The 23,625-nt window shown below is 28.6% G+C and overlaps 1 protein-coding gene across 1 annotated transcript in view; it reads left to right on the top strand.

Annotated features, from left to right (window-relative positions):
* Positions 1 to 5,832: 5,832 nt before the first annotated feature.
* The window catches only part of LOC113375025 (laminin subunit alpha-1), a 304,542-nt gene continuing 286,749 nt past the window's right edge, over positions 5,833 to 23,625 (top strand). Inside the window, 1 exon segment of the mRNA XM_026614979.1 lies at positions 5,833 to 5,932. Within this exon segment, the coding sequence (XP_026470764.1) occupies positions 5,833 to 5,932 (100 nt within the window).

Here is a 23,625-nt window from a genome sequence, read left to right as displayed (position 1 = left end):
GGACCGGGACCCCCCTTGGTCGGAGGCCCGTGGTGATTTGCCACCCTATAATTACGCCACTGCTTATTTGATACCTTGTTCGATTACAGTGTAAAAATGAACCTCGATAAACATTTTTGAGTTTACAGGCGAAATATAAATAAAAAATAACGAAATTAAAATAATGATAATCATTTAGCATATGGCTAGGTTACTGTTGGAAGTCATTTAGATTGTGCTTCCTCTTGTAAAGTTGCAACAATGAAAACCAAACGGTCAGGCAGATTTATATACATTCCCAAAGTTGTTGTTATTCTGTGTTTACTATTGTAGCATTGTTATTCTTGCCCTGTAACAGAGTACACCAAGTTATGGATTTGTTACAGTCGACCCATCTGATTAAAGGGCAATTTAAATTAAAAAGTCGCTAACAGAAGTCATGTTTATATACTTTGAAGAGGGACTCTTATAGTTTGATACACATATATGCCAGTTGGAAGATTGAAATCGTTCGTCGCTATATTATCATTTTCTTATTTCGTAACAATGTGCCCCATGGCTTATTTTTTTGTTTTTTATAGACCTCAACAATTTTGTATTATAAAACTTTAATAAAGTTTTGATTGACAAAAAAAAATGCGTCCCATGTTATTCTACTCTGAAAAATTCAGCACACATAGTTCTACTTTCAAATCTTAAATATAAATAACAAATATTCTTATTAGACCTGGAAATGAATTAATGTGTAGAAATATATTTATATATGTTATCTTTCAAAGATGTTTAATCGATTTATCTCAATTTTCTTTTTTCTTATTCAAATCCTCATTATGTTTATGATTAATTTTCAGCGACTGTTTCTAGTAAGATTCCAGTATGATATTATTATGAACGGATTTTGATTATGAAGTTCACAATTAAATGGTTCAGTCACAATACGGGCAAAAATAAATTTATGAGTCACTATAAATTCCAATGTTTGTAATGCTTTCATGAGTTTTTATAAATGCAGAGTTGCATATGAAAATATTACTCAATTAGTTTATAATATACAACAAGGCCTTTTATTTCTTTGTATAATCTCTTGCATTGAAAATTTTATCTTAAATATTAAATGTTAATTAATTAAAAACTATACATTGAAAATTTTATCTTATGTTATAATTTTGCAAATAATTACTTAAAAAAAAAATTTTTTTTTCGCAAACTAAGTAAAATGAAAATAGAAAATTTTCATGTTATATTCACATTTATAGAATGTTCGAACGCATATTTATAACCGACGTGCAACGTATAAAACTGATAACTAATGACTGCTATGTTCAAATTAGAAATACAATTAGCTCAATATAAAAGTCTAAATTTTAGATTTGATTGTTGACCACTAACAATTAGTTCAAATGTTAAATGAAAGTAAGAATGACGTAAAAAATTAATATTTGTTGCATATTTTTTAATCTCTTGATATCGATTTAGACGTTTTGTAAACAATGCGAACTGAAGTAAACCTGAAATATAAATTATTACCTAACATTACTGTAATAAAATGATTTTTTAAATTTTTTTTATAAATTACAATCTGTCTATATATAAAAACATGGAGTAATTTATAAAAATATTTAATTAATTTGATAAATAACATAGTACTAAATTATGTCTAAATTTAGTTTTGGTATTATGTATACAGAAAAAAATGAATGAATAGTACTAACATATGTATCGGTGCAATTATGTTTTTATTGGAATCGATTCTTAAAGTGTTGATTGTAATTATTTTTATTTGTTTATTCTGTAAATCACTGTCTTTGTTACATTTTGAAACTTTTTACTAACGTTCTTTTCTTTTTTACAATATTGCTTTCACATAATATAACACATTTGTGAAATTAATCACATCATTATGTAATTTGAAGTTATTTTGGGGACTTTATGAAATCACGACAATTAAATAACATCTTATAATAACTTCTAAATAATAATTTTTATGATGCTGCTTTCATATTTTGAGCATTTGAAGGAAGGCTACAAGATTTTTTTTATTTTCATATAATTACAAACTGCCTTGAAAATCATACACAAATATTAGTCAATGTGTGAGATAATATTTTAAAATGCTACCCAGTGATAGTCATTTTTGCAAAATAAACGGGAAGTAGATACAGATAAAGTAATAATAAATCTAAATTACATCTTGACTATACTAAATCTAACAATTTTATTTTTTTAAGTCTTCTGGGGATGTTTGAAGAAAGAGCAAGTCTTTCGCAAGTCAATTCGGATGGTTTTTCAGTCTTGTCTTGTACTTGGACTGAACTGGAATTGAAAGCTAAATAAAATTGTTGCGTAATTGTTTACATTCACTTTTGGAAATTTATAGACAAAAACACTGCTTTACATTATTTATGATCAACATATGAAATTTTTTAATTTCTAGGAATTTATATAATGCTGTCGTGTTTCGAGATTTTCCAATATTAACTTATAATTCCACTCTACTAATGTAGCACCTTTTTTCTGTTTCTGTTAAACATTTTTTTCCTTTGTTGAGTTTTAAGTGATTTTCCAAATTTCTTTTTACTAATAAAAATATAAGTTACAATTTAATAATTGTTTAGTTTCTGTTTCTGATTATTTCTGGTGTAGTTACATTCTCGGATGTAAATGTCTATTGGGTTTCAGGAAAGATTATATTATATATATATTTAAATGGGGCACTGTGGCTCATTTCTAAGAGTTTTTTTTCTTTCAATCAAAAGGTTGCTGGTTCGAAATCCACCGCTGACAATTTGACTTGAAATTATAGATGGAAATGTATTTCCAAGTAAAAATAGCCTTTCCTCGGCGTTTCATCACATTCAGAAGAACTATTTCTTAAAATTACAAAAATTAAGAAAAATTTCGAAAAAAAGAATAATTACTAAATATTAATTTTTAGATTAATGATGCTGCAAGTTGTTAAATTAAAAATGATCAATATTAAAGTAATTATAATAATATAATATATCACCGTTGAGTTTTTTCTTTTAAACCGACGTTGTAAAAAAGAATATTCAAAACAACATATATTAGAACTGTTGTTGTTAAATAACTGTAATTATTGATTTTTGAGACATATGTAACTTCCCGTATGACAAGTTATAGTAATTATATATTAAAATGAACATAAAATTTTATGCATATCTGCACGTTTTAAAGGTTTCTGAACATTTACGCATACGTTAAAAAAAGGATGTATGTCAGTATGTGTGCGTATGCAGTATGTTTGTATGTTTAGATACAATTATTTGTATGCAGTATGTATGATTTCGAGAGCACGGATCAACCGATTTGTATGATTAAAAAAACATTCGATTTCTATTGATCGATACGCGTTGATTAATTTTTGAAAAAGGCTGATCCAACCGTTTCAAAGATTTCAAATGGCAAAAAATGGAGATTCAGTTTTTGAGAGAACGGAGCGTCCGATTTGAATGATTCAAAAAACATTTCACTTGTATTGACGAAATGGAGAAATGGTTTGGGGAGGCAGGTCTAGCGGTTTCGGAAATCCAGAACAAAGTTTAAAAAAATAATTATTAGACAAATAGACATCAAATTATCAGATATTTTATAGACATTTTAATAATAAGTATAAAGTTGTTTTTATTTTTAGGGTTCGTACCATGATTTATAATGGTCAAAGTTCACTTATACCTATAGTTGAAACAATTTTTTTTTAGTCATATTTAAATTACAATCTGTCTTATAATTAAAAGACATTTAGTAATTAATCTGATTTTGAGACTTAACCTAGGTATAATGTTTTCAGAGAACCACCCATTGGTACGTTAGTTGAAACAAAATGTCTTCGACTTTTTTGACAGTGTCGATCAACCGACTTGCGTAGGTTTCAAAAAGTTTTAAAATTTTTAAGAAATGTCAAAATTTCCAATAAAAAAAAGTTAATGTTCAAAGAAATTAACAATTTTAAAAAATTCAAGAATTCACAAAAAAAATCAAATTTGATTCAAAATTTTGAAAAACAAAAATTTGCTTCAAGGGTTCGCCCGTAGGTAAGCGGTTAAAAGCGACGGGATCTGAATCAGAGGTCCCGGGTTTGATACCCACTTCGAGCAGCCTGTTGTCAGACAGCAGTGACAACGATTTTCACTTGGAAATATAGTTAGCAATATGTTTCCAAGTGAAAATAGCCCTTGCCCGGCAGTGCTGCACCAATAAAAAGTCAGCCCTATTAGATTAATTCTAATAACAAAAATCATCAAATATGGATGGATTAACCATTGGGTTACCATCTAAAAAATACGAAGAAAGGAGAAGTTTCAGCCCAACAGCTCATAGGACGTAAGGTTCTGATTGCTGTTAAAAAATATAATAAAAAAAAATGATTCAAAGTAAGTTGTGCAGCACAACTCGTTAATCTATATTTTGTTGTGTACATAATAAATGCACTGTTTATACAATTAAATGCAAGCATTAAATATTTAAAAAAATGAGTATAAATATTCATGAAAGTAGTTCATTCCTAAATATTCATTAAAGTAGATAGAAATCCTTGATTATCCTTAAAAATGGTAAAATTGTAAATCTGCGTAAATTCGAGTGCGATGCATTCGGTCGCTGGATATTGGTACATATGCACATCGTGCAGTGCGTATCCGTCTATAAGCCGTTGTCGCCTCGTTCGTTTTACCTTAAGAGAAGTGGGGGGGTCGTTGTTTCCGATGCTTTTATTTTGTCGGTGCATGGCGGGGTTCTACACAAATCCCAAACCTTCCGAGTTTCAGTAAGACGCGGTCGTGCAACGTGCGCTCGTTGCATTCGGATGCATATTGAAAATCGGTAGTGCTTTTGACAGGTAACGTCGACTGCCCCAATCGACGTAATAACATCAAATTGTAAAAAAAAATATTTTATGAATGGAAAAACTTAGATTCATATATGGTGATTGATAGTATTTATAATCTGTAAGAGCTACATTTTTAATAAATTAATTAAATTATTCAACTTGGTACTTGCTATTTCTCCATTAACTTTAACATACAATACTAATAAATTTAAAAAATATTTTTTTTTATTTTTTTCTGCTTTGTTTTTATAATATATATATATATATATATATATATATATATATATATATATATATATATATATATATATATATATATATATATATATATATATATATATATATATATATATATATATATATATATCAGGTATATGTCCATTTTAATTAAACTATTTTATTAAATTTGTTTTTGGGCAAAAAGTGATTGTCATTCAAAGCACGTGGATTAATACGAATTATTGAATCATCGAACAATTCAAAATAAAACAATACTTGTGACAAATTGTGGTGGCAGTGTTCTAAATATATTTTTTAATAATTTTTAAAGGTGTTTTTAATTGATACATTTTGCACTTAACTGCAATTTTTTACACACGTGAAATGGTAGTGATGTGAACTAATTGTATTTAAAACTTTAATTGAATTGATTTGAATTTTTAACTTTGTACAAGTGCACGTTATTTGAGTTAAGTGCCATACCTGAAACTGTGCGTTCAATTTTAAAATAAAGGGGTAAGTAAACTACCCCTAGTTTTTTGTTTTTATGTTGTAATTATTATCATTACTACGTTATCAGTCGTTCAATTAAATTTTGAAAATTCTATTAAATTTATTAAAAATGATCATTAAGTAACACAGAGTGAATGAATCACAACGTTTGTTTACAACGTTATGAAGTGATAGTGTACGATATGGATCTTTGCAAACTGTAATTATGAGTGCGTTATAAATTAGTGTGTGATTGAAGTTGTTTTAGATGTGTTAGAAATAATAAAAAAATCAAAATGCGTCCTAAATTAAAGTTGGTGTGTGCAGCATTTGCTATTATTGTGATTTTGAACTTGTGCAGTTGTTCGTGCCAAACACAGAAGAGGAATAAAAAAGGTAAGAATTTAAATCTATATTTATAGATCATATATATATATATATATATATATATATATATATATATATATATATATATACATATATATATATATATATATATATATATATATATATATATATATATATATATATATATATATATATATATATATATATATATATATATATATATATGTATATATTGTTCCATGGTGTAATGGTTAAGCTCACAAACTCGAGTGGACAGGGGTCGTGAATTCGAACCCCGCTCAGGGTAACCTGACATCGTGCAGTAGCGATGTCTATTTTCACTTGAAAATATAGATCAAATTTTTTTTCCAATTGAAAATTGCTCAATTTGGGCACTGCAGTGCGAAATGTCAATGGAAAATTTCTCACACAATTCTTCCCTGTTTCGAGTTGGAGTTTAACTTAGCTTGCGGACCTGCTCTAGGCCAGTACTACCCATTTTATATTATATATATATATATATATATATATATATATATATATATATAATTACACGTATAAAACAGTCTTGTTTATATATTACATACAAATAATAATTTTATTATAGTATCTATTATAAATATGTGTACGTGCAATGTATATTCACTACAAAACAGTATTATCATTTTATATAACACTAGTTGAACAAAATTTTACAGTTATGTATAAAAATCTACCTTTTAAATTGTTGCCATTGCTGCTCGTTGTATCACGCTTTTTCAATCGAGCAAAAATTGTAATTTGTTTAATTTTATTTTTTAGCTAGCTATATTTTTTATTTTTTTTTTTATTTTCTTATAAATTACAATCTGTCTAAATAGAAAGACATTGAGTAATTAGTTTGACAAATAACATAGAATTTTAAAAGGAAAACCCTTCTATTAATGCACTAAATTATATCTTACTTAAATGTTGGTAAGCTAGCTATATTTGATAGATTTTTCATATCGTTAATAAATATCAAGTTTTTTTTACTAATTGATATCAAGCTGTACCTAATGTAGAATTTTCATTTACTTAAAAATATATGTAACTGCGAGCATGTAAAGTCAAAAATTTTAATTTGACGTAGGTATATAAAAATTAGTAAGGTTTGGGTTGCGTTTTGTAGCAATGTATTCATGAATGTTGTAGGCAGATTGTTATTTAATTGGAAATAAATAAACAAATTAATTTGTGTTAATTATTGAATTGAATTCAACAATATCGAAGTTAAATTTAATTTTACATTTTCACGTTTATAAAGTTTTGAAACATGTAGGCAAAATATCTGACACTAAAACACATCAAAAATACCTTGCTTAATTAAATGTTAGTTTCTGTAAATAAATCTATAAACACATAGACATAAAATAGAAGTATTTTCAGAGAAATAAATAAATTAAATTTTAATAGTTATATAAAATCATCTTTATTGCAACGTTTCGATTTGCATCTGAATATCATCTTTAGGTATACAAATCCGAGATTATTAAAGAATGCAGAAAATATTAATAAATTAAAAAAATGATGATTATGTAATAAATTTATTTTATTTACGCATTGCTACTTTTGAATAACTTTTTTCGTACGGTTCTTTACGAATATTTTTTTTTAAAACAATTGCATATTATTGTCTAAGATCCAAATATCGTATTCAATCATTTTTAGAACGCTATTTGGAGAAGGCGCGTAATATTGCTATCAAACTAGTTGGGATAATTTGTCAAGTTTGCAAACAACAGTTTTGGTCATTTTGTTCATTTACTGATATAAATTAGGCAAAAAAAAAATAAAACATGCGGTGTATTTTAGTTTGGTCAATGCAAGTTGTTAAACTTTACTATTCCTGAATAAACTTTATATAAAATCAATAAATAGAATTCTAAATTTGTATTGGAAATCAAAACATTGAAAATTTTGGCCAAATAAAAAAATATTATTATTTAAAAGTTTTAGAAACTATTATTTTCTAATTTCTATTATAAATAAATGATAATTTTATTTGAACTTCAAGTTTTTAGTCATTCGAGTATCATTTGACAAAATTGAAAATCCTATGTATGTATATTAAAAAATTTAATGCTGAAATTTGATCTTACGTACAAGTTTTCTCAAAAACGTCTGCACCGATTTTAAAAACTTTTAAATAAATCCTGATAAGGAATCGGATTTTTACCTTGTGTCTTGGGTTCTTCTAAAAGCAATATTTGTCCCGGATTTTGATGTTTTATTCCGGATTGTTCCAGGTTTTCAAAAAGTATAGCATTAAATTAAATTTTTGCAATTACTTGATAATAAAATTACAACTACCCATCAAATGTCACATAAACGAATAATAAAGTTCTTACTAAGTTAGTCATTTTAATCGAAATAAAAATGATTTAAAAAACTAAACTTAGCAGTGCTCCCTTCTCTCTCCTGGATTAGGACTAAAATTCACAATCCAGGTTTTGGCTTAAAAAATATGGTCACCTTATCTTATGGAATATTGAAAAACATTACAGGCCTACAAAAAACGGTTTAATTTTCTAAAAAATATCGAAGTTTAGAATAACCGGCCTGGACATTCATGAATTTAGAATAATAGAATAACTGTTAATAAAGCTGATAAAGTAATCTAAACAAAAAAACATGGCAATTAAAAATTGTGCTTTCATTAACATTATGCAGAATATGTGTCTGCAGCTCGAAATTATTTTTTTACAAAAATACTATATTAAGCCGAAGAAATGAATCGTTTCGAGTTCATCACGAATGCACCAGCGATATCCAATTACACAAATCACGATGCTTATCAGATGCATATTGCATTTTCTGGTTCTAATTTTGACGTGAGTGCGATATCAAAGTAATTTTGAAGGGAAGCATTAATCTTATAATATCCTGTTGTGCCTCGGCAAGTTATTTATGATGGATGCATCGCAAGGATGTATCGCCCGACTCAAAATAACATCATCACTTCAGGAGGAGTACCTCGAAATAAAATTGTAACGCTCACCTGAGGCGCTCGCCTAATTGTTGTAACATAAGTACAGAGCTCGATTTTAAGAAGATAAATTAGTGCAACGGTTATGTTCTTGCACGCATTTAAAAAAATATTTTTTGTGAGTCTCTGTTGCAAAATAAATTGAAGCTAATACTTATCAGCTTTCATCAAATGCCTATTAAATTTTTCGGCCCAATCGATGCAGACGTTTTTGAGAAAACTTCGACGAAAGATCAAATTTTGATTAATGAACATACACATACTATTTCCAATTTAAGTTTCAAACGGTATAGAATTACTTTAAAAAATACTTAAAATTTGAAGTTCCAAAAATAAAAAAATATGTTTTGAAAAATGTATAAACTATAGTCTATAGTCTAATTATTGGTAGAATTGAAGTCATTCGTAGCACATGTCGTAAGTGATTAGAGCTTTGGTCTTAAAACCACGAGATTACGTAATTAAATCCCGCAATACGTGCACGCAGATATCAAGCAGTATTTGTTTTCACATAAAAATATAGTTCCGAATGTTTCCAAGTAAAAATAGTCCTTCAGGCATTTGCGACGACCATCGACTTCTAATATTGTTCAAAAGTAAAAATAAATATTACATATTAGTAAGAACAATAACTAAATTGCCGTTTAATAGCAATCGTAAATGTAATAAATCTAGAAGTACGTATCGTTTACGAGAGTTATAGAATCCCTAGTTTTGATTGCTGCAAACAAAATTTTCGTTAATTTTTTAAATACTATTATAACCTAGTATGGAACCTAAGGTGTAGTAAAAATATGCATTTTGCTTAAAATATGCTAATATTAAAAATAGTTATATCTTGGTCGTTGTAAATTTAAAATTTATTATTGACATAGAATATGTTTCTATTACATAGAAATTAGGTAAAAGACTAATTTTAGAATAAAAATTGACTTCCAAAGTTTCCAATAAAATTGGAACTTTCCAATTAATAACGAATAATTGAAGTTTTCATAGTCAGTATATCATCTGTATCAAATATCAGCAGAATTTTCATAAATTTTTAACAAGAATTTTCAAGTTTTTGTGTTCATTTATTGATATAAATCTTAAATATTGTGAAAGAAATAGAACATGTATGAAAAATCTTATAATTTTATGTTCAAGGGTTACTTCTATATGGCACTATAATAGGGAAGCTTTGCAAGGAGATTGTTGTTAGTTTATTTTTTAAATAATATATCTTGAAATCCACTGATTATATTTCTACAAAATGAAGATGAATAGTTGCTGTAATTATTCCTCTACCGTATCAAGTAAAAATAATTCTACAATTGTTAATGCCAAAAAACGACAATAATATCACTGACAATTCTTTACGTGTGCTCATATTTTATATCACAAACTATATATTCTCTTTAATCTTTTTTACTTGAATATGTATATAATTTTTGTTAGCTATAACTGGCTTAAACAGTTCTACATTGTCAAAGATGATTAAATTTGGAACGAAACAAAATACATTAATTTTAAAGTTAATCGATAATAACAATGCAAACTACAATTATATGATAGATCAATTTTATATTACATGTCAAAAATGACGGACTTACACAGTTCTGTTTATTGCTTCGGCCTGTAGTACTATGATAATATTATGCAGGACAGTTTACATGTCCAATCGAGACAAAAGAATATTTTAATATGGTTTAAGATCCTATTGAATATCGCCTGTTTTACTAGTAACTCTCGTTACAGATAGCCCCTAGCTGCCCTATGCTTATCTCAGATGTTAATAATTGATGAGTTCAGTGCTGGGCATGTGACAATTGTGATAGGGTTTAGGGTTTTAGTTAATAATTTTAGTTACATCTTAAGTTTTCTAACAATTAAACTTGAATGTTTAATTCGAGAATAAAAAAAAATCGTTGAACCATTTTTCAATCAGATATCCCTATAATAATTGATCAATCCGCTCCAGTTACTAGTTGGTGCTGCGTCGTCTATGAGTTATTGTTCGAAATATTCCTGCTCGGCGATAATCATCTATACGTGCGTGACACATATTCGTAAAACAAGTTATCAATAGATATATCGTTATTAATGATCCTCGTAAATCTTTACCATTACCCATCGTAAAATATAATTTAATCCGTGATCGCCGATTGATCTTGGTTGTCCGCTGTGTGTTCACGTTTGTACCACTGACAGTTACAAACGCCACCAGATATTATAATAGACGAGGAATAAGTAGATACTTGATCGATATCTCGATATCGAAATCTTTCTATTAAATGATGTTTCGATTTTAATATATTAGACTTGAATTGCAACTTACATTAGTGACCATGGATGAAATTGTGATTTTATTGCGGACTTTTTGATAATGTAATTTATCTAATTGTCCTAACATAATCTATGCCTTGTTTTCTGTTTGCATTCTGATCTATCTTACAATTGGCCGTATCAAAATCATTATAAAACATATACTTAATCATGCCCCAAATTTTATATTTTTTATATCTATTAGTAAATTCATCAGGGGATACTGGGTACGGTAGTGTCAGTTGTCATAACAGCTAAACTATACTGATTTTGAGATAGGGTCCAAATGGAAAAATTAACATGATCCGCATTGCTTTTAAATATTTTCATTTTCGTCTTTTTTTAAAATAATAACTGTTAATTGTATACAGATAGATCACTTTGTTTGTTATTTTTCTCTAAATTGAACATTAGTAGTTTCGTACCTGTAATTAGTTTTTGCTTATCGTTAGATAATTTAGCTCAGATATAACAATTATTTTCAAAAGTGTGCGTTGGGTACGGTTGCACAAATTTTGGGGTACGGTTGTGACACGTATTTTTTGTCTTTTTCTGGTAAATATTTTTATTTTTTATTATATTTTAACAGCAATTTGAACATCACGTCATATAAGTTTTTGGGCTAAAATTTGTCCTCACGTCGTATTTTTTATGGGTAATCCAACGGTTGATTCATCCATATTTGATTACTTTATAATTAGATTTTATGTAATTATGGCTGAATCATTATTCAATTTTGTGCAATAATGCCCGGGAAGGACTATTTTCTCTTGATTTTTTTAAACAAACATATTTAAGATCTATATTCCTAAGTGAAAATTGATATCGCTACTACTCGATATCAAGATTCACCCACTCCGCCACGAAGGCCCATTTAAAAGATGGTCAGATATGCGATTTATTCTGATCTGATTTGCATGTAATTACAGTTTGAATCATAAAATTGCTATATTTCAAATAAAAAACATTTGCGTTAGGAAATATTAAAAACTATCAATTTAAAACCTACAAAAATATATCCAAAGTCTATTCGCACTTTGATTGACTTTGATTTGAGCCACAGTCAAAATGTTTGTCGATTACTAACGCAAAGTTCAAATAAACAGTATAGATTTATATAAGGGCGAAAAATAATTTGAATTTGGCTTTAATGGCTTTAATTAACGCCATTCTATTTGCAGTACAATGTTTGGTACACACTGCAATAAACATTACAACACATATATGGCGGCACTGCACGTTAATTAAATCGTTTCGAAAGTGCTACATAAATCAAATTAATAATATCCACTTCGGGCATTTTTAAATCCATGCCAACAAAAAATGAACAAATAATATAAGAATGATATATTTATATGTAACAAAACATTTTGAGTCGAGCGACTAATCATATAAAAATAAGTGCGTTTGTATGTAAGCACGTACATGAATCATATTACTGCCAGACTGCCGGGTCGCGCCGTTCCGCATATTTTAACATTTATGATTTTTTCTTAAGCGATTTTTTTTTACTTTTTTATTTGCATACATACCTACCGACACATAACAAAATGCAAAATGAAGTTTTACGATTAAAAAGGCTACATACAATACCTTGTTATCGTACCAACATCATCGTCTCATACACAATTCGGTTTTCAAGTAGAATATTTATATATTTCATACATTCAATATGGGTCATTATTTTACAATTCGCACAGATTTTGGAAAAAATAAAATGTCACATTTTAGAATTCTTAGTCTGAAATAAAAATACTGGGCAAAAAGTGCCAAAAATGGTAAACCAGTTTTGAGAGAACGGAGCGTCCGATTTGAATAAATAAAAAAACATTTTACTTGTATTAAACGAATAAACAAGGAGTTTCGGAGATCTAATGAAGCTAGTTGGTATTGGTATTTTGCCTTGAGGCAAGTTACAGGAACTTCCCGAAATGTGTAAATAATCGACTTAATCAATAAAAAATAAATTAATTTATGAGTGATTATAAGTATTCCGAGTGGATTTATTGTACATCACTGCAAACGAACGAACGAATACGTTAACTCGGAGTATTTTCTAAAAGCAAATTTTCAAAAATCAATAATTTTTATAATTGAGCCTGTTTTTGTAGGACTTTAATTGTTTAGTATGTTTATTAAGACCAAGTACTCTATCGTTATACCAAGCAAATCGTCTAATTTTAATTTTAACAAATGCCAAAAGAACTACTCATTTTCTCAAACTTTGATGAATTTTTAAAATTAAACTACTACTTGTCGTAAGGCCATAATATTTCAGTAAGTTCTATAAGACCATGATATATATCGCCAAAAAAAGTTTCATGAAAATCGGCTTAAATTTTTTTTTCAACAGTTAATTACAAAAAAACGGCTCGATAGATTTTCACCTGAAACTGATTAGTATCATTCCCAACTAATATTTTTCGAACAGTTTTTGATTTTTTAAAATCGGTTCGGTAGTATGAGCTTAAATGTGGACGAAAAGTTTAACACTTTTTTCCAAATTACAAAGAAACGGTACGGCCGATCGTCGCACAAAACTGAGAAACGATAATCCTCATCGACATACATAAAATGCTTTTTAAATATATGAAATCGGTTCAGGCGTTTTTGAGCAAACGTCGATGAAAGTTCTAATTTTTTTAGTATGGCCAAAAAAGACCATACTAATTTTTGCAAACTTTGACAAATTTTTAAAGCTAAACGAGTTGTCGTAGGGCCGTAGTATTTTAGTATGATTCTAGAAGACTATGGCATCTACCGTCAAAAAAATAATCATAAAAATCGTCGAATTTTTTTTAAAAAAACTTTATTACAAGAAAACGGCCCGGCCGATCTCTACCAAAAACTAATCAGCACGATTCTCAGCCAATATCTTACGTACGGATTTTGAATTTTCAAAATCGATTCAGAATTGCGGGCTAAAACGTAGACAAAAAATTTTTTACTTTTCTGCGATTTATAAAGAAACGGCTTGGCCTATCGTCGCACAAAACTGACAAACAATGGTTCTCATCGAGATACTTCGAATGGCTTTTAAATTTTTGAAATCGGTCCAGCCATTTTCGAGAAAACGTCGACTTACGGCAAAAAATCTGTTCACACACGCACACACACACACATACTTTTTCCAAATTTGGTCTCATTCGATTCAGAATGGCTTGAAACGTCGAGAAAACATAAAATTATTTGAGGATTTTTTGATGAAAACATAAACTTCTCCTTCGGGAAGTTAAAAAAGAAAAAAAAACATGTGGCTGTTAAAAATGATCATTAGACATTATACACATCAAATTATCAGTTATTTCATAGAGATTTTAATAAGTACAAATTTTGTTCACATTTATATAGGTTTCGTACCAATGTTTAAACGTTAGGGCTTTGCAAAAAAGTTTTAGATTCTCAAAAAATTTCAAATGTTAAAAATTAAATTTTTCAAATAAGTCAAATTCTCAAAAATTTCGAAATTTTTGGAAATCTAATTTTTTCAAAGTTTTAAAAAAAATTCAAATCTTTTTTAAAAAAATTAAATTACGCTACAGGAAGGTTCCAGCAATTAGCATCACGACCTTAAGTAAGGTGGATGCCATACACCACTAGTTAAGATTCATTTATATATTTTGCTGTGAGAAACAACTAGTATGATTGAAATAATAATAATAAGAATCTTGACATCAGCGCATTCAAAAGGCGCTTGACTGCTTTTTGTTTTTCTCATAATCGATCGCGCATGTACACATAACGAATGTGTCTTTTCCTGCTGTTCGTTTCATCTCCTTTCGCCTTGAACGATAATAAATTCGCTTACTAATTGATCTTTCATTTGCCGCACGGCTTTCATCTTCGAAAATGAAAATTTGCCCTTAGGGATGCAACAACGGATTTTGCGATAAATGTGAGCTTTTATGAGATTTTATGAGCTTTAGTTAACTTGTTATACTATTATTACACTAGGCGTATTCCATAAATTGCAGTTTGTATGTAGATAAATTCTGATAATTTTCTGCTACTTTTAAATCTGTTGTTGTATTTATTACTGCTCATTTGAGGTGTACCTGTTACAAGTGATTAAAATTAATAATGTAAATGTAAAATAATTGCAGCATTTTATGTCATCCCGACGTCTGTGTGCAGTATATGTGCCTGCATGAGCTTTAATATTTTACTTTTCTACTTAATTCAAATAAAAGGTTTATATTTAATTAATTAGATTTTTTCATACAGCATAAAAAATTTAATTTATAATGAACAATTAGTTGATAGCCTTTATTTATTTTCATACAAAAAAAATCGAAGTGCAAATAATGTAATTTAAAATAAATAAATCAATTTCAAGTTATTAATTATGTATATAACGTTGCTCTTATTTTCTTTATTTTCATTACATGTTTAACTTTCCTAGGGTAAGTTATAGTAGTCGTAAAAAATCGAAAATGAAAGTTTCTGCATGTCTTTACTGTTCAGCGGTTTCTGAGCATTCTGTAAAATGGATATATGTGTGGCGTTTATATATTGTATGTGAGTATGTAAGTGTGTCTGTTTGGATACAGTTATTTGTCCGCGATTTCGGGCGCACAGATCAACCGCTTTGAATGATTCAAAATACATTCGATTCGTATTGACGGGGAGACGTGCTGATTAATTTTTGGGAAAGGCGGGTTCAGCTGTTTGGAAGATACAAGGCAAAACGTGCAAAAAATGGCAAATTTGAGAGAACGGACCGTTCGATTCGAATAATTAAAAATACAAATATCACTTGCATTGACAGAACAAAGAATTGTATAAATTTTGGAAAAGCAGGCCTAACGGTTTGGAGAAACAGAGAAAAAAGTTTTTTTGAATAAAGCTGGGTCCAGTAGTTTTAAAATCTAAGGAAAAAAATATTTTATTGATTGTCTATATTTAAGTTGTGCATTCAAATTACATTTTTACTCTATCAAATACTGGAAAAACAGGTCCAAAAAATCCTAAAAAAGCTCTATTAATTGAGCTTCTGGACTTATAACATTTATTTACTTAACATTAACTCTCAGTTATAACAACAAAGCCAAAATTACCGTCATGTTATGAGAATCTAATGTATCTCTACTTACATACTAATTCTTACTAACAATTAAATGAGCAAATTATATGTAAACTTTCTCTGAATCGATGTTAGAGTAATTATATCTTGAAGTATTTAATTCCATCAATCCAATTTATATTATTCAATAAATAATTAAGAGAGTTTTTTTTTTGATATTTTTTGGTTTCATACAAATATAAATTGAATAAATAAATAAATAATTAATAGATCCAACAGTATACAAATAATGCTCAAATGCACTCTATAACTTTTTATAGAATTGAAGCAATTACTGTGTATGTATTTACTATTTACGTTTCCCTTATCAGTACATGTGACATTACCTGTGCCAATAGAGATTTATGTATTTAAAAATTTCTCAGTAATATTTTGGTCCGTGCGATCCACTCGAACGTCGCCCTGTCATCGACCGTCAACATTTCCAAGAGAACTTTCAAATATTTATTTTGGACATTCTTTTACCACTTGCTTTTATTTTATATTTGGTTTTTATTGGTGACCGTAATGCGCAAGTGTCGAAGCATGCACCTTGCAAGGCAACGCAATCAGGCTCATTACGACCCCCGAAGTGTGTAAAAGGGCACACAGGTAGATGAGTTTTGGTTCTGGTCTCTGGACCACCTGCGGTACGGGGTCATAAATCTGTGGACCCTAGGAAAAGAAAACGCCGCAGTCATCGGTTCGTTATTTAGTGCCGTTTTTGAAATCCTTGTGTTTTTTTAATGGACTTTACCTGTCTCTCACTTTATCGCAATGGATGGACAACGGACGCGTCTTTTTATGAACGCGCTTTCGGTGTTATTCCTGGAACCAATATCCTGTCGGATCATCATTGTCTTTCACTGCGACAGAGATTTCCAAGTCAGGAAAAATTATTATATTAAATATGTCACATTTTAAATATTAAGAAAATATTAGAAATAAATAACATTTTAAATCTAAATGTATTTTCTGAGAATTTTTACAATCACAAAACCTATTTTCAAAAATACTTTGATCTGTAAATTTTAATATTATACTTTAAATTTATTAACCACTCATATTTTTCATTATTATTATTGTAATATTTTGAACGGCAATCAGAACTACTTTTATCCTCTATGAGCTCTTGTGACGAATTCTTCAAGTCAATCCAGTGGTTGTTCATTCTCTAATATAAATATGTATATATATATATATATATATATATATATATATATATATAACGTTTTTATATAAAGTTCTTAACAAAAAATTTTAGTGATATGGATATATAAATTATTACAGGTAAATAATTTTTGCTTCTCAATTTTATATAAAACCTTTTTTATTTTATTTTTATTTTTATTACTCTTTACACTGGTACATAATCCATTCCTTTATAATTTTTCTAAATAATCGGTAATAACCATCATTAATTAATGTTAATCAATAGTTTTAAAAAACATAGTCTTTGACAGAATAAACCTGATGATGGAACGTATCTAGCTCCGAAACGTCTTCAAAAAACAAATTGTTTTTTATTATTGGATTTACTGTTCGGAAAACAAACAATCAATATATTGAAAAAATCCAGGACTTATCTATTGAATATATGTGTATATATATATATATATATATAAATATTAAATGGTAGAATCTTGGATTTGTGTATATTTTGTAGAGAGTTTCGAACAAGAATCCAAAAGTAATAAAAAACAAGAAAAGTTTTTAATAAACAATTTCTTTATTTATTTATTTATTTACTGTCGACGTTTCGGAACTAGGTACGTTCCATCTTCAGGACATCTGTCAAGAAACATGATCTTGATGAGATTTCAGCAAACAATATGTTTAAGAATCGAAAATGGATTTTTCTTAAACAATAAATTAATTGAAAAACTAATAATATACAGAAATGTGATAATATGATCAAAATGAAAATGATAAAAAATAAATGAGTGGATTATCTAACAGGATATTAAAAATGATAACATTTTTAAAAGTTATAGAATTTTTTTTAACTATTTCGGCTGAAAAAACAACTCATAAATTGATTTTTTGTTAAAATTTTGTTTTAGTGAAAAAGTGCTAAGATATATTCATATATACAGGTAATTAATTCAATTTTGTCATTAACCTTTTCTAAAATTTTCTATAACTTTTTAAAAATGTTATCATTTTTAATATCCTGTTAGATAATCCACTCATTATTATTGTTAATTTTTGAATTGAGATTCATGTTTTTGCTTGTAGCACTTCTTTTAACTCTCGTAGTCCTAATACTAGATGATACTGGTCTCATAATCACATTTTTAATTTAAATGTAAAAATTGATTTCACCAAACTCGTGTTGTACTATACCTCATCATAACAATTTTATCTATACCTGATTTTAAAACCTTTGACACCCCTGATCCACGAAAGTCTTATGTGAATTGTATTAGAGCTGCGCCGTGAAAATTAAATTAACTTGTGTTTTTTTCTCATATCTTTCACGCGCTGGATTTATATTGTATTTGGTTTTGTCTATAATGGTTGTGAGCTATGTGAAAGATTTGAAAAGGGTATAAATTAAATTAATTTTTATGAGACGTTATTGTATACTGATAAAATTTATTGTCTGTTGTTGTTACTTAAGAAACAAATTGATTTTAACGCTTAAAAACTACATTCTCTGTAACCTTATGTCAAGGAATCTAATGTACCCTTTTAGTTTAGGTTCTTAAATCACAGACTCTACACTTAATTAATAAAAATTATATATATATATATATATATATATATATACATGTATATTGTTTGCTTTTGTGATTGATTCTACTTGAAGTTCGGCGTAAACAGCGTCTATAAATCCACTTTTAAACATGTGGTTTCAAAAGTATTAGAAATAGATGATTATTAGAAACGTTATGATTTTGTTTGTTTTTTACAATTACAAGCACGAAAGTAGCTAATATTCAAATAAAGTAGTGATGTATAGCAATGTGGTTTGAGGTAAATCGCTGGAACTTATCGAACCAAATCATCTTCAATATTTTAAAAAAAAATTAAAGAAAAGGAATTAAAATAATTTTTTTGAATATTTTTGAAAGTTTTGAAACCGCTGTACATGCCTTTCCCAGAAACCAATCATGCTTTTGAATCAATATAATCGGTTTCTCCTTTCTCCAAAAAACTATTACTTTTTGCTCGGTATCTCAGAAACGGCTGACCAGTCTTTGCCAAAAACTAATCAGCACGCCTCGCCATCCCCGCCAATCGAATATCTTTTGATTCAATCTAATCGGATGACCTGCTTTCGCAAAAACTGTATTCCCATTTTCTGCAATTTTTGCCCCGTATCTCAGAAATGGCTGAACCTGTCTTTGTCAAATACTAATCAGCACCCCTATGAATGAGAATCGAATGTTTTTTGAATAATTTAAATCGGTTAATTGATGCTTCCGGAAAAGTCGACGAAAAATTGTATCCATACATACATAAATACACGTGTCATTTTTTCCAAGGTATGCCAAAATCTTTAGAAATCTTTGAAACGTAAAGATATGCGAAAATTTTCTATTTTGATTATGGGGCGATTACTATAACTTACCCTACGAGAAGTTAATTATGGAAATAAAATGTTTGCAATATATTTCATATTAGATCTGCAAGGCTTTTTTACAATACATAGAAGAATATTTTTTCTTATTTTTTCACTAAATCGTACTAAGGCTTTGAAAATATTTGCATTTACTGAATTATAAAATATAAACTTGGCTGAAGTACTTTGGGATTCAAAGTATTCAAATTCACTAACCAAAAATTATTAACAAAACTCAAAATATTAAATTTGTAACACATATTGTTATGGAATGTCAATGTTTTGGTTCTTTTCATTTCAATGGTGCTTCCTCGTTAAGTACTTGCTTGTTGAGCTTTCAGAATCGAGTCTGTGTATCCAGGAAACTATTTCAGTAATTCTTGAATTGTCTCAAACAAAAAGCTCACCGGTACAAATTGTGTTCAGTGTCGGAGCCTGGCTCTCGCATTCTTTCTCAAGTGGTAGTTATTGAAATGCCATTTGTTGTGTCCATTATTTGCCTACACGCAGAACAAAAAACAGACTCTTGAGTACACGGCATCTGAGAACCCCAGCCTAGACACAATACAATAGCAAACATTACGTGACCGCTCCTATGTGGGCGTTTTCAATAATTTTTTATACGAACTCCCGACAAACGTGCAGGCCGCCAACAAATGAGTTCCACTCATTTCTTTTTTATTATTATTTAATTTATGGCCTGCTTAGCGCCGGCGACAAAACAGTGGCGTTCGATGTGGGAATCATCTTACTTTTACTAATTGGTCTAGGAGATCTTTAATCAATTTCACACCTACGACATGATGGTTTTAATTGTCTACTATATCGGCGGTATCGATTTAAAAAATTAAGAATTTAATATAATTTAAGGATATTAATCTGTTTACCTGACAAGGCGTTGGGACATATAACGTTCTCGAAAATTAATTTGCGCTCTGGAAGGGGCGGTCCTATACATTCGATCGACTATTAAACTTTCACTCGTAGAAATATTAATAATGATACATATTTCATAGGTTTTTCACAGAAGTCACCAGAACGAGTTCTTTGTTCGTAATTCATATTTTTTAACCCTTTCCACTCGCTAAATCCGAGATTTATATGAATTTTGGCATCCGAGTGGAAAGGGTTAAATTTTTTTGAAAAAACAGATTTTAATCATTATTATGAACATCTTTAAGACTAACACTGCCAGCGTTACTTAAATCATGTATTCTCAGAAACTTCTAATTCTCTTAAAAAGTATAATTGAAAGATATTAGCTGTAAATTAAACTAATTAATTTTTGGTATAAGTCATTTATTTGCAATTAACAATATTTTTGTTTTCTGAGTATATTAAATAAACAAATAGATACGTATTCTTTTTGACCAATTCTTTTCAGCTATGGATACTTCGTACAAGTTGCCTTATAACCAACTGCCTCTTACATCTAGATTTTGGTAGATGATTAAATTGGCTAAAGAGCATGCGACATACATTATAAGATTATGTTAAACAAATTCAAAAAAATTATGCTCAGTTAATGTCTAAAATTAGGTTCTCTAACTAATTCGAAACATTCTGATTAAAGTCCACTTTTTCATTTTCGAATAGTTTTATGTAAAGTGGATCCCGTTTGATTTTTGTTCTTTTATTTATTATATATTTTTTATTTAGAATTGCTGGGCTTATAGCAGCATAATTTATTGATACAAAATAAAGTAAATGATAGTACGAAATTTAAGAAAATAAAACTGCATCATTGTACTTTGTTAGCTTGAGGTCATATGCCAAACTAAATAATTATTTGCAAATAAGAAAATAACTTAATATAAAAAAGTTGAAGTTGTCGACTCAAAAGTATTAGTTTATACATTGTTCATTAAAAAGTATTAATTAGAAAATTTTTGGTAAAATTTATAATATTCCTTCGTATGTTTCTGCATCAGTTTTCGATCACTATCAAAAAGTCATACTTAACATCATATCGATTACTTATAATTACTCATTTTATAATATCTATGTGACCTACTTGATCTATTATATAAGGATGTATCTCTAGGTTTTTATTTTTTGAAACTAACAAATATTTTACCATTTTACAGTCCTAATTAAATTCATTTAAATGTTTTTTCTATTATATTTCAAGGAGAATTCCTCGAAGTCGAATTAAAAAAAAATTAAATTCATAGTGCAACAAGTCTTAATTTTTTAAAAATGGGGAAAAAATCATTATACTTGACTGTGTTTCTTAATATTATATACAATTACAGATCTAAAGTGTATATAAAAAAATAAAAAAAATAATCATAATAACCGAAAAATGGTCACAATTTTATCAAAGCTCTATATTTCACTTAAAGCTCTTGGGTTGCACTTAAAAGCTCATAATTTATAAACTGCGTGAGGTATTTTTTTTTTCTTATTGTTTTCAAGCAATACTATGTTTCGGCTTGACGTTGAATTCTGAAAAATCCTATATAATATCCAGTCTAACATTATGTACTAGCTAGGCTCCTTCTAACTCCAGGAAAACATAATATAGAATTTAAAAAAAACTAATGCTTCTATAAGTACTTGTTGTTTATGCTTTTTGGTGATGTGTGTTTGATGCACATGCTTATGATGTTTTATTTTATCGTATGTTACATGGGAATTATTTAGAACACTGTTGCCCATAATAGTTTAGTTGATAATTAATATTCATTGAAAATTACAAATATCAATGAATATTCACAAGTATAAAAGATGAAAATATCAAAAATGTATATACATATATATATATATATATATATATATATATATATTATAGAGTTGGGAGAATAATTATTATTATTTCCTCAACTCTCCACATCCTACTCTTCACGAATATCCTGTCTAATTCAGATTGCGATCCGATTTAACTTTCGCATCATTTTTTTTTCTTAAAATTTAATCCATCGGCTTCCAGACACTGCTCTCAAGACATTAGTTTCGTCCAGACTTGTAAGATTTATTAGGTTTGTACGAACGAGGTGACTTTGCCAGTACGCGCATTGCGGTGATATAAATACGTAAAGGATACGCATGATGTGCAACCTGTGTGATGACCAGGCTGGCATCACTTTAACGCCAACGTATCTGGGGTAACGACATTCAAATAATAAAACACTAAAACTTAGTTGAACACCTCCTTACGAGGTACGTCTTATGTTTAAATTTTAGGATTCTGTAATTGTCGTCGTTTTGCAGTAGGTACCCCTTTTTGTTTGGTTCAACTATTTTCTTGAATTTGAACTTATGGGGTTTGGAAATTGTCATATTTTATAAAAAATTATTGCTTGAAGAGTTTATAATCTATATCTAGAATAAAGTATTTTTTGGGATGTAGGGCTCGCTTCTAGGTAAGTGGCTAGAACGACTCGTCCTGAATCAAATGTCCCCGCTTCGAGCAGCCTATTGTCAAGTACTAGTGACAACAATTTTGACTTGGTAATATAGATAGTGATATGTTTCCAAGTGAAATCAACCCTGATCCAGCATTTCTGCATTAATAAATACTCGTTCTACTACAGAAATGGCAATAATAACTCATCACACACAGAGATGAAACAACTGTTTGGGTTGCCATCTGTAAAATCGACTAGTGTTAAGTCAAAAAAGCATAACAGCTTATAGGACTTGAGTTCTGATTGCTGCTAAAATAATAAAAAAAAAATCTTATGGAATGCAAAAAAGTATTTTGAAATACGACTTAAATTGTTTGAGTAGAACCCTTCACAAAAATGTATTTTTCAAAACATTTAAAATTAAATTACTATTAGTTCAAAAATTCAAAC

Source organism: Ctenocephalides felis, unplaced genomic scaffold (assembly GCF_003426905.1).
Source record: "Ctenocephalides felis isolate EL2017-DRISC unplaced genomic scaffold, ASM342690v1 CF-g0.4_SCAFFOLD_01886, whole genome shotgun sequence".
NCBI lineage: Eukaryota > Metazoa > Arthropoda > Insecta > Siphonaptera > Pulicidae > Ctenocephalides > Ctenocephalides felis.
Note: the sequence above shows the minus strand (reverse complement) of the source record. Positions and strands in the feature narration are given on the sequence as shown.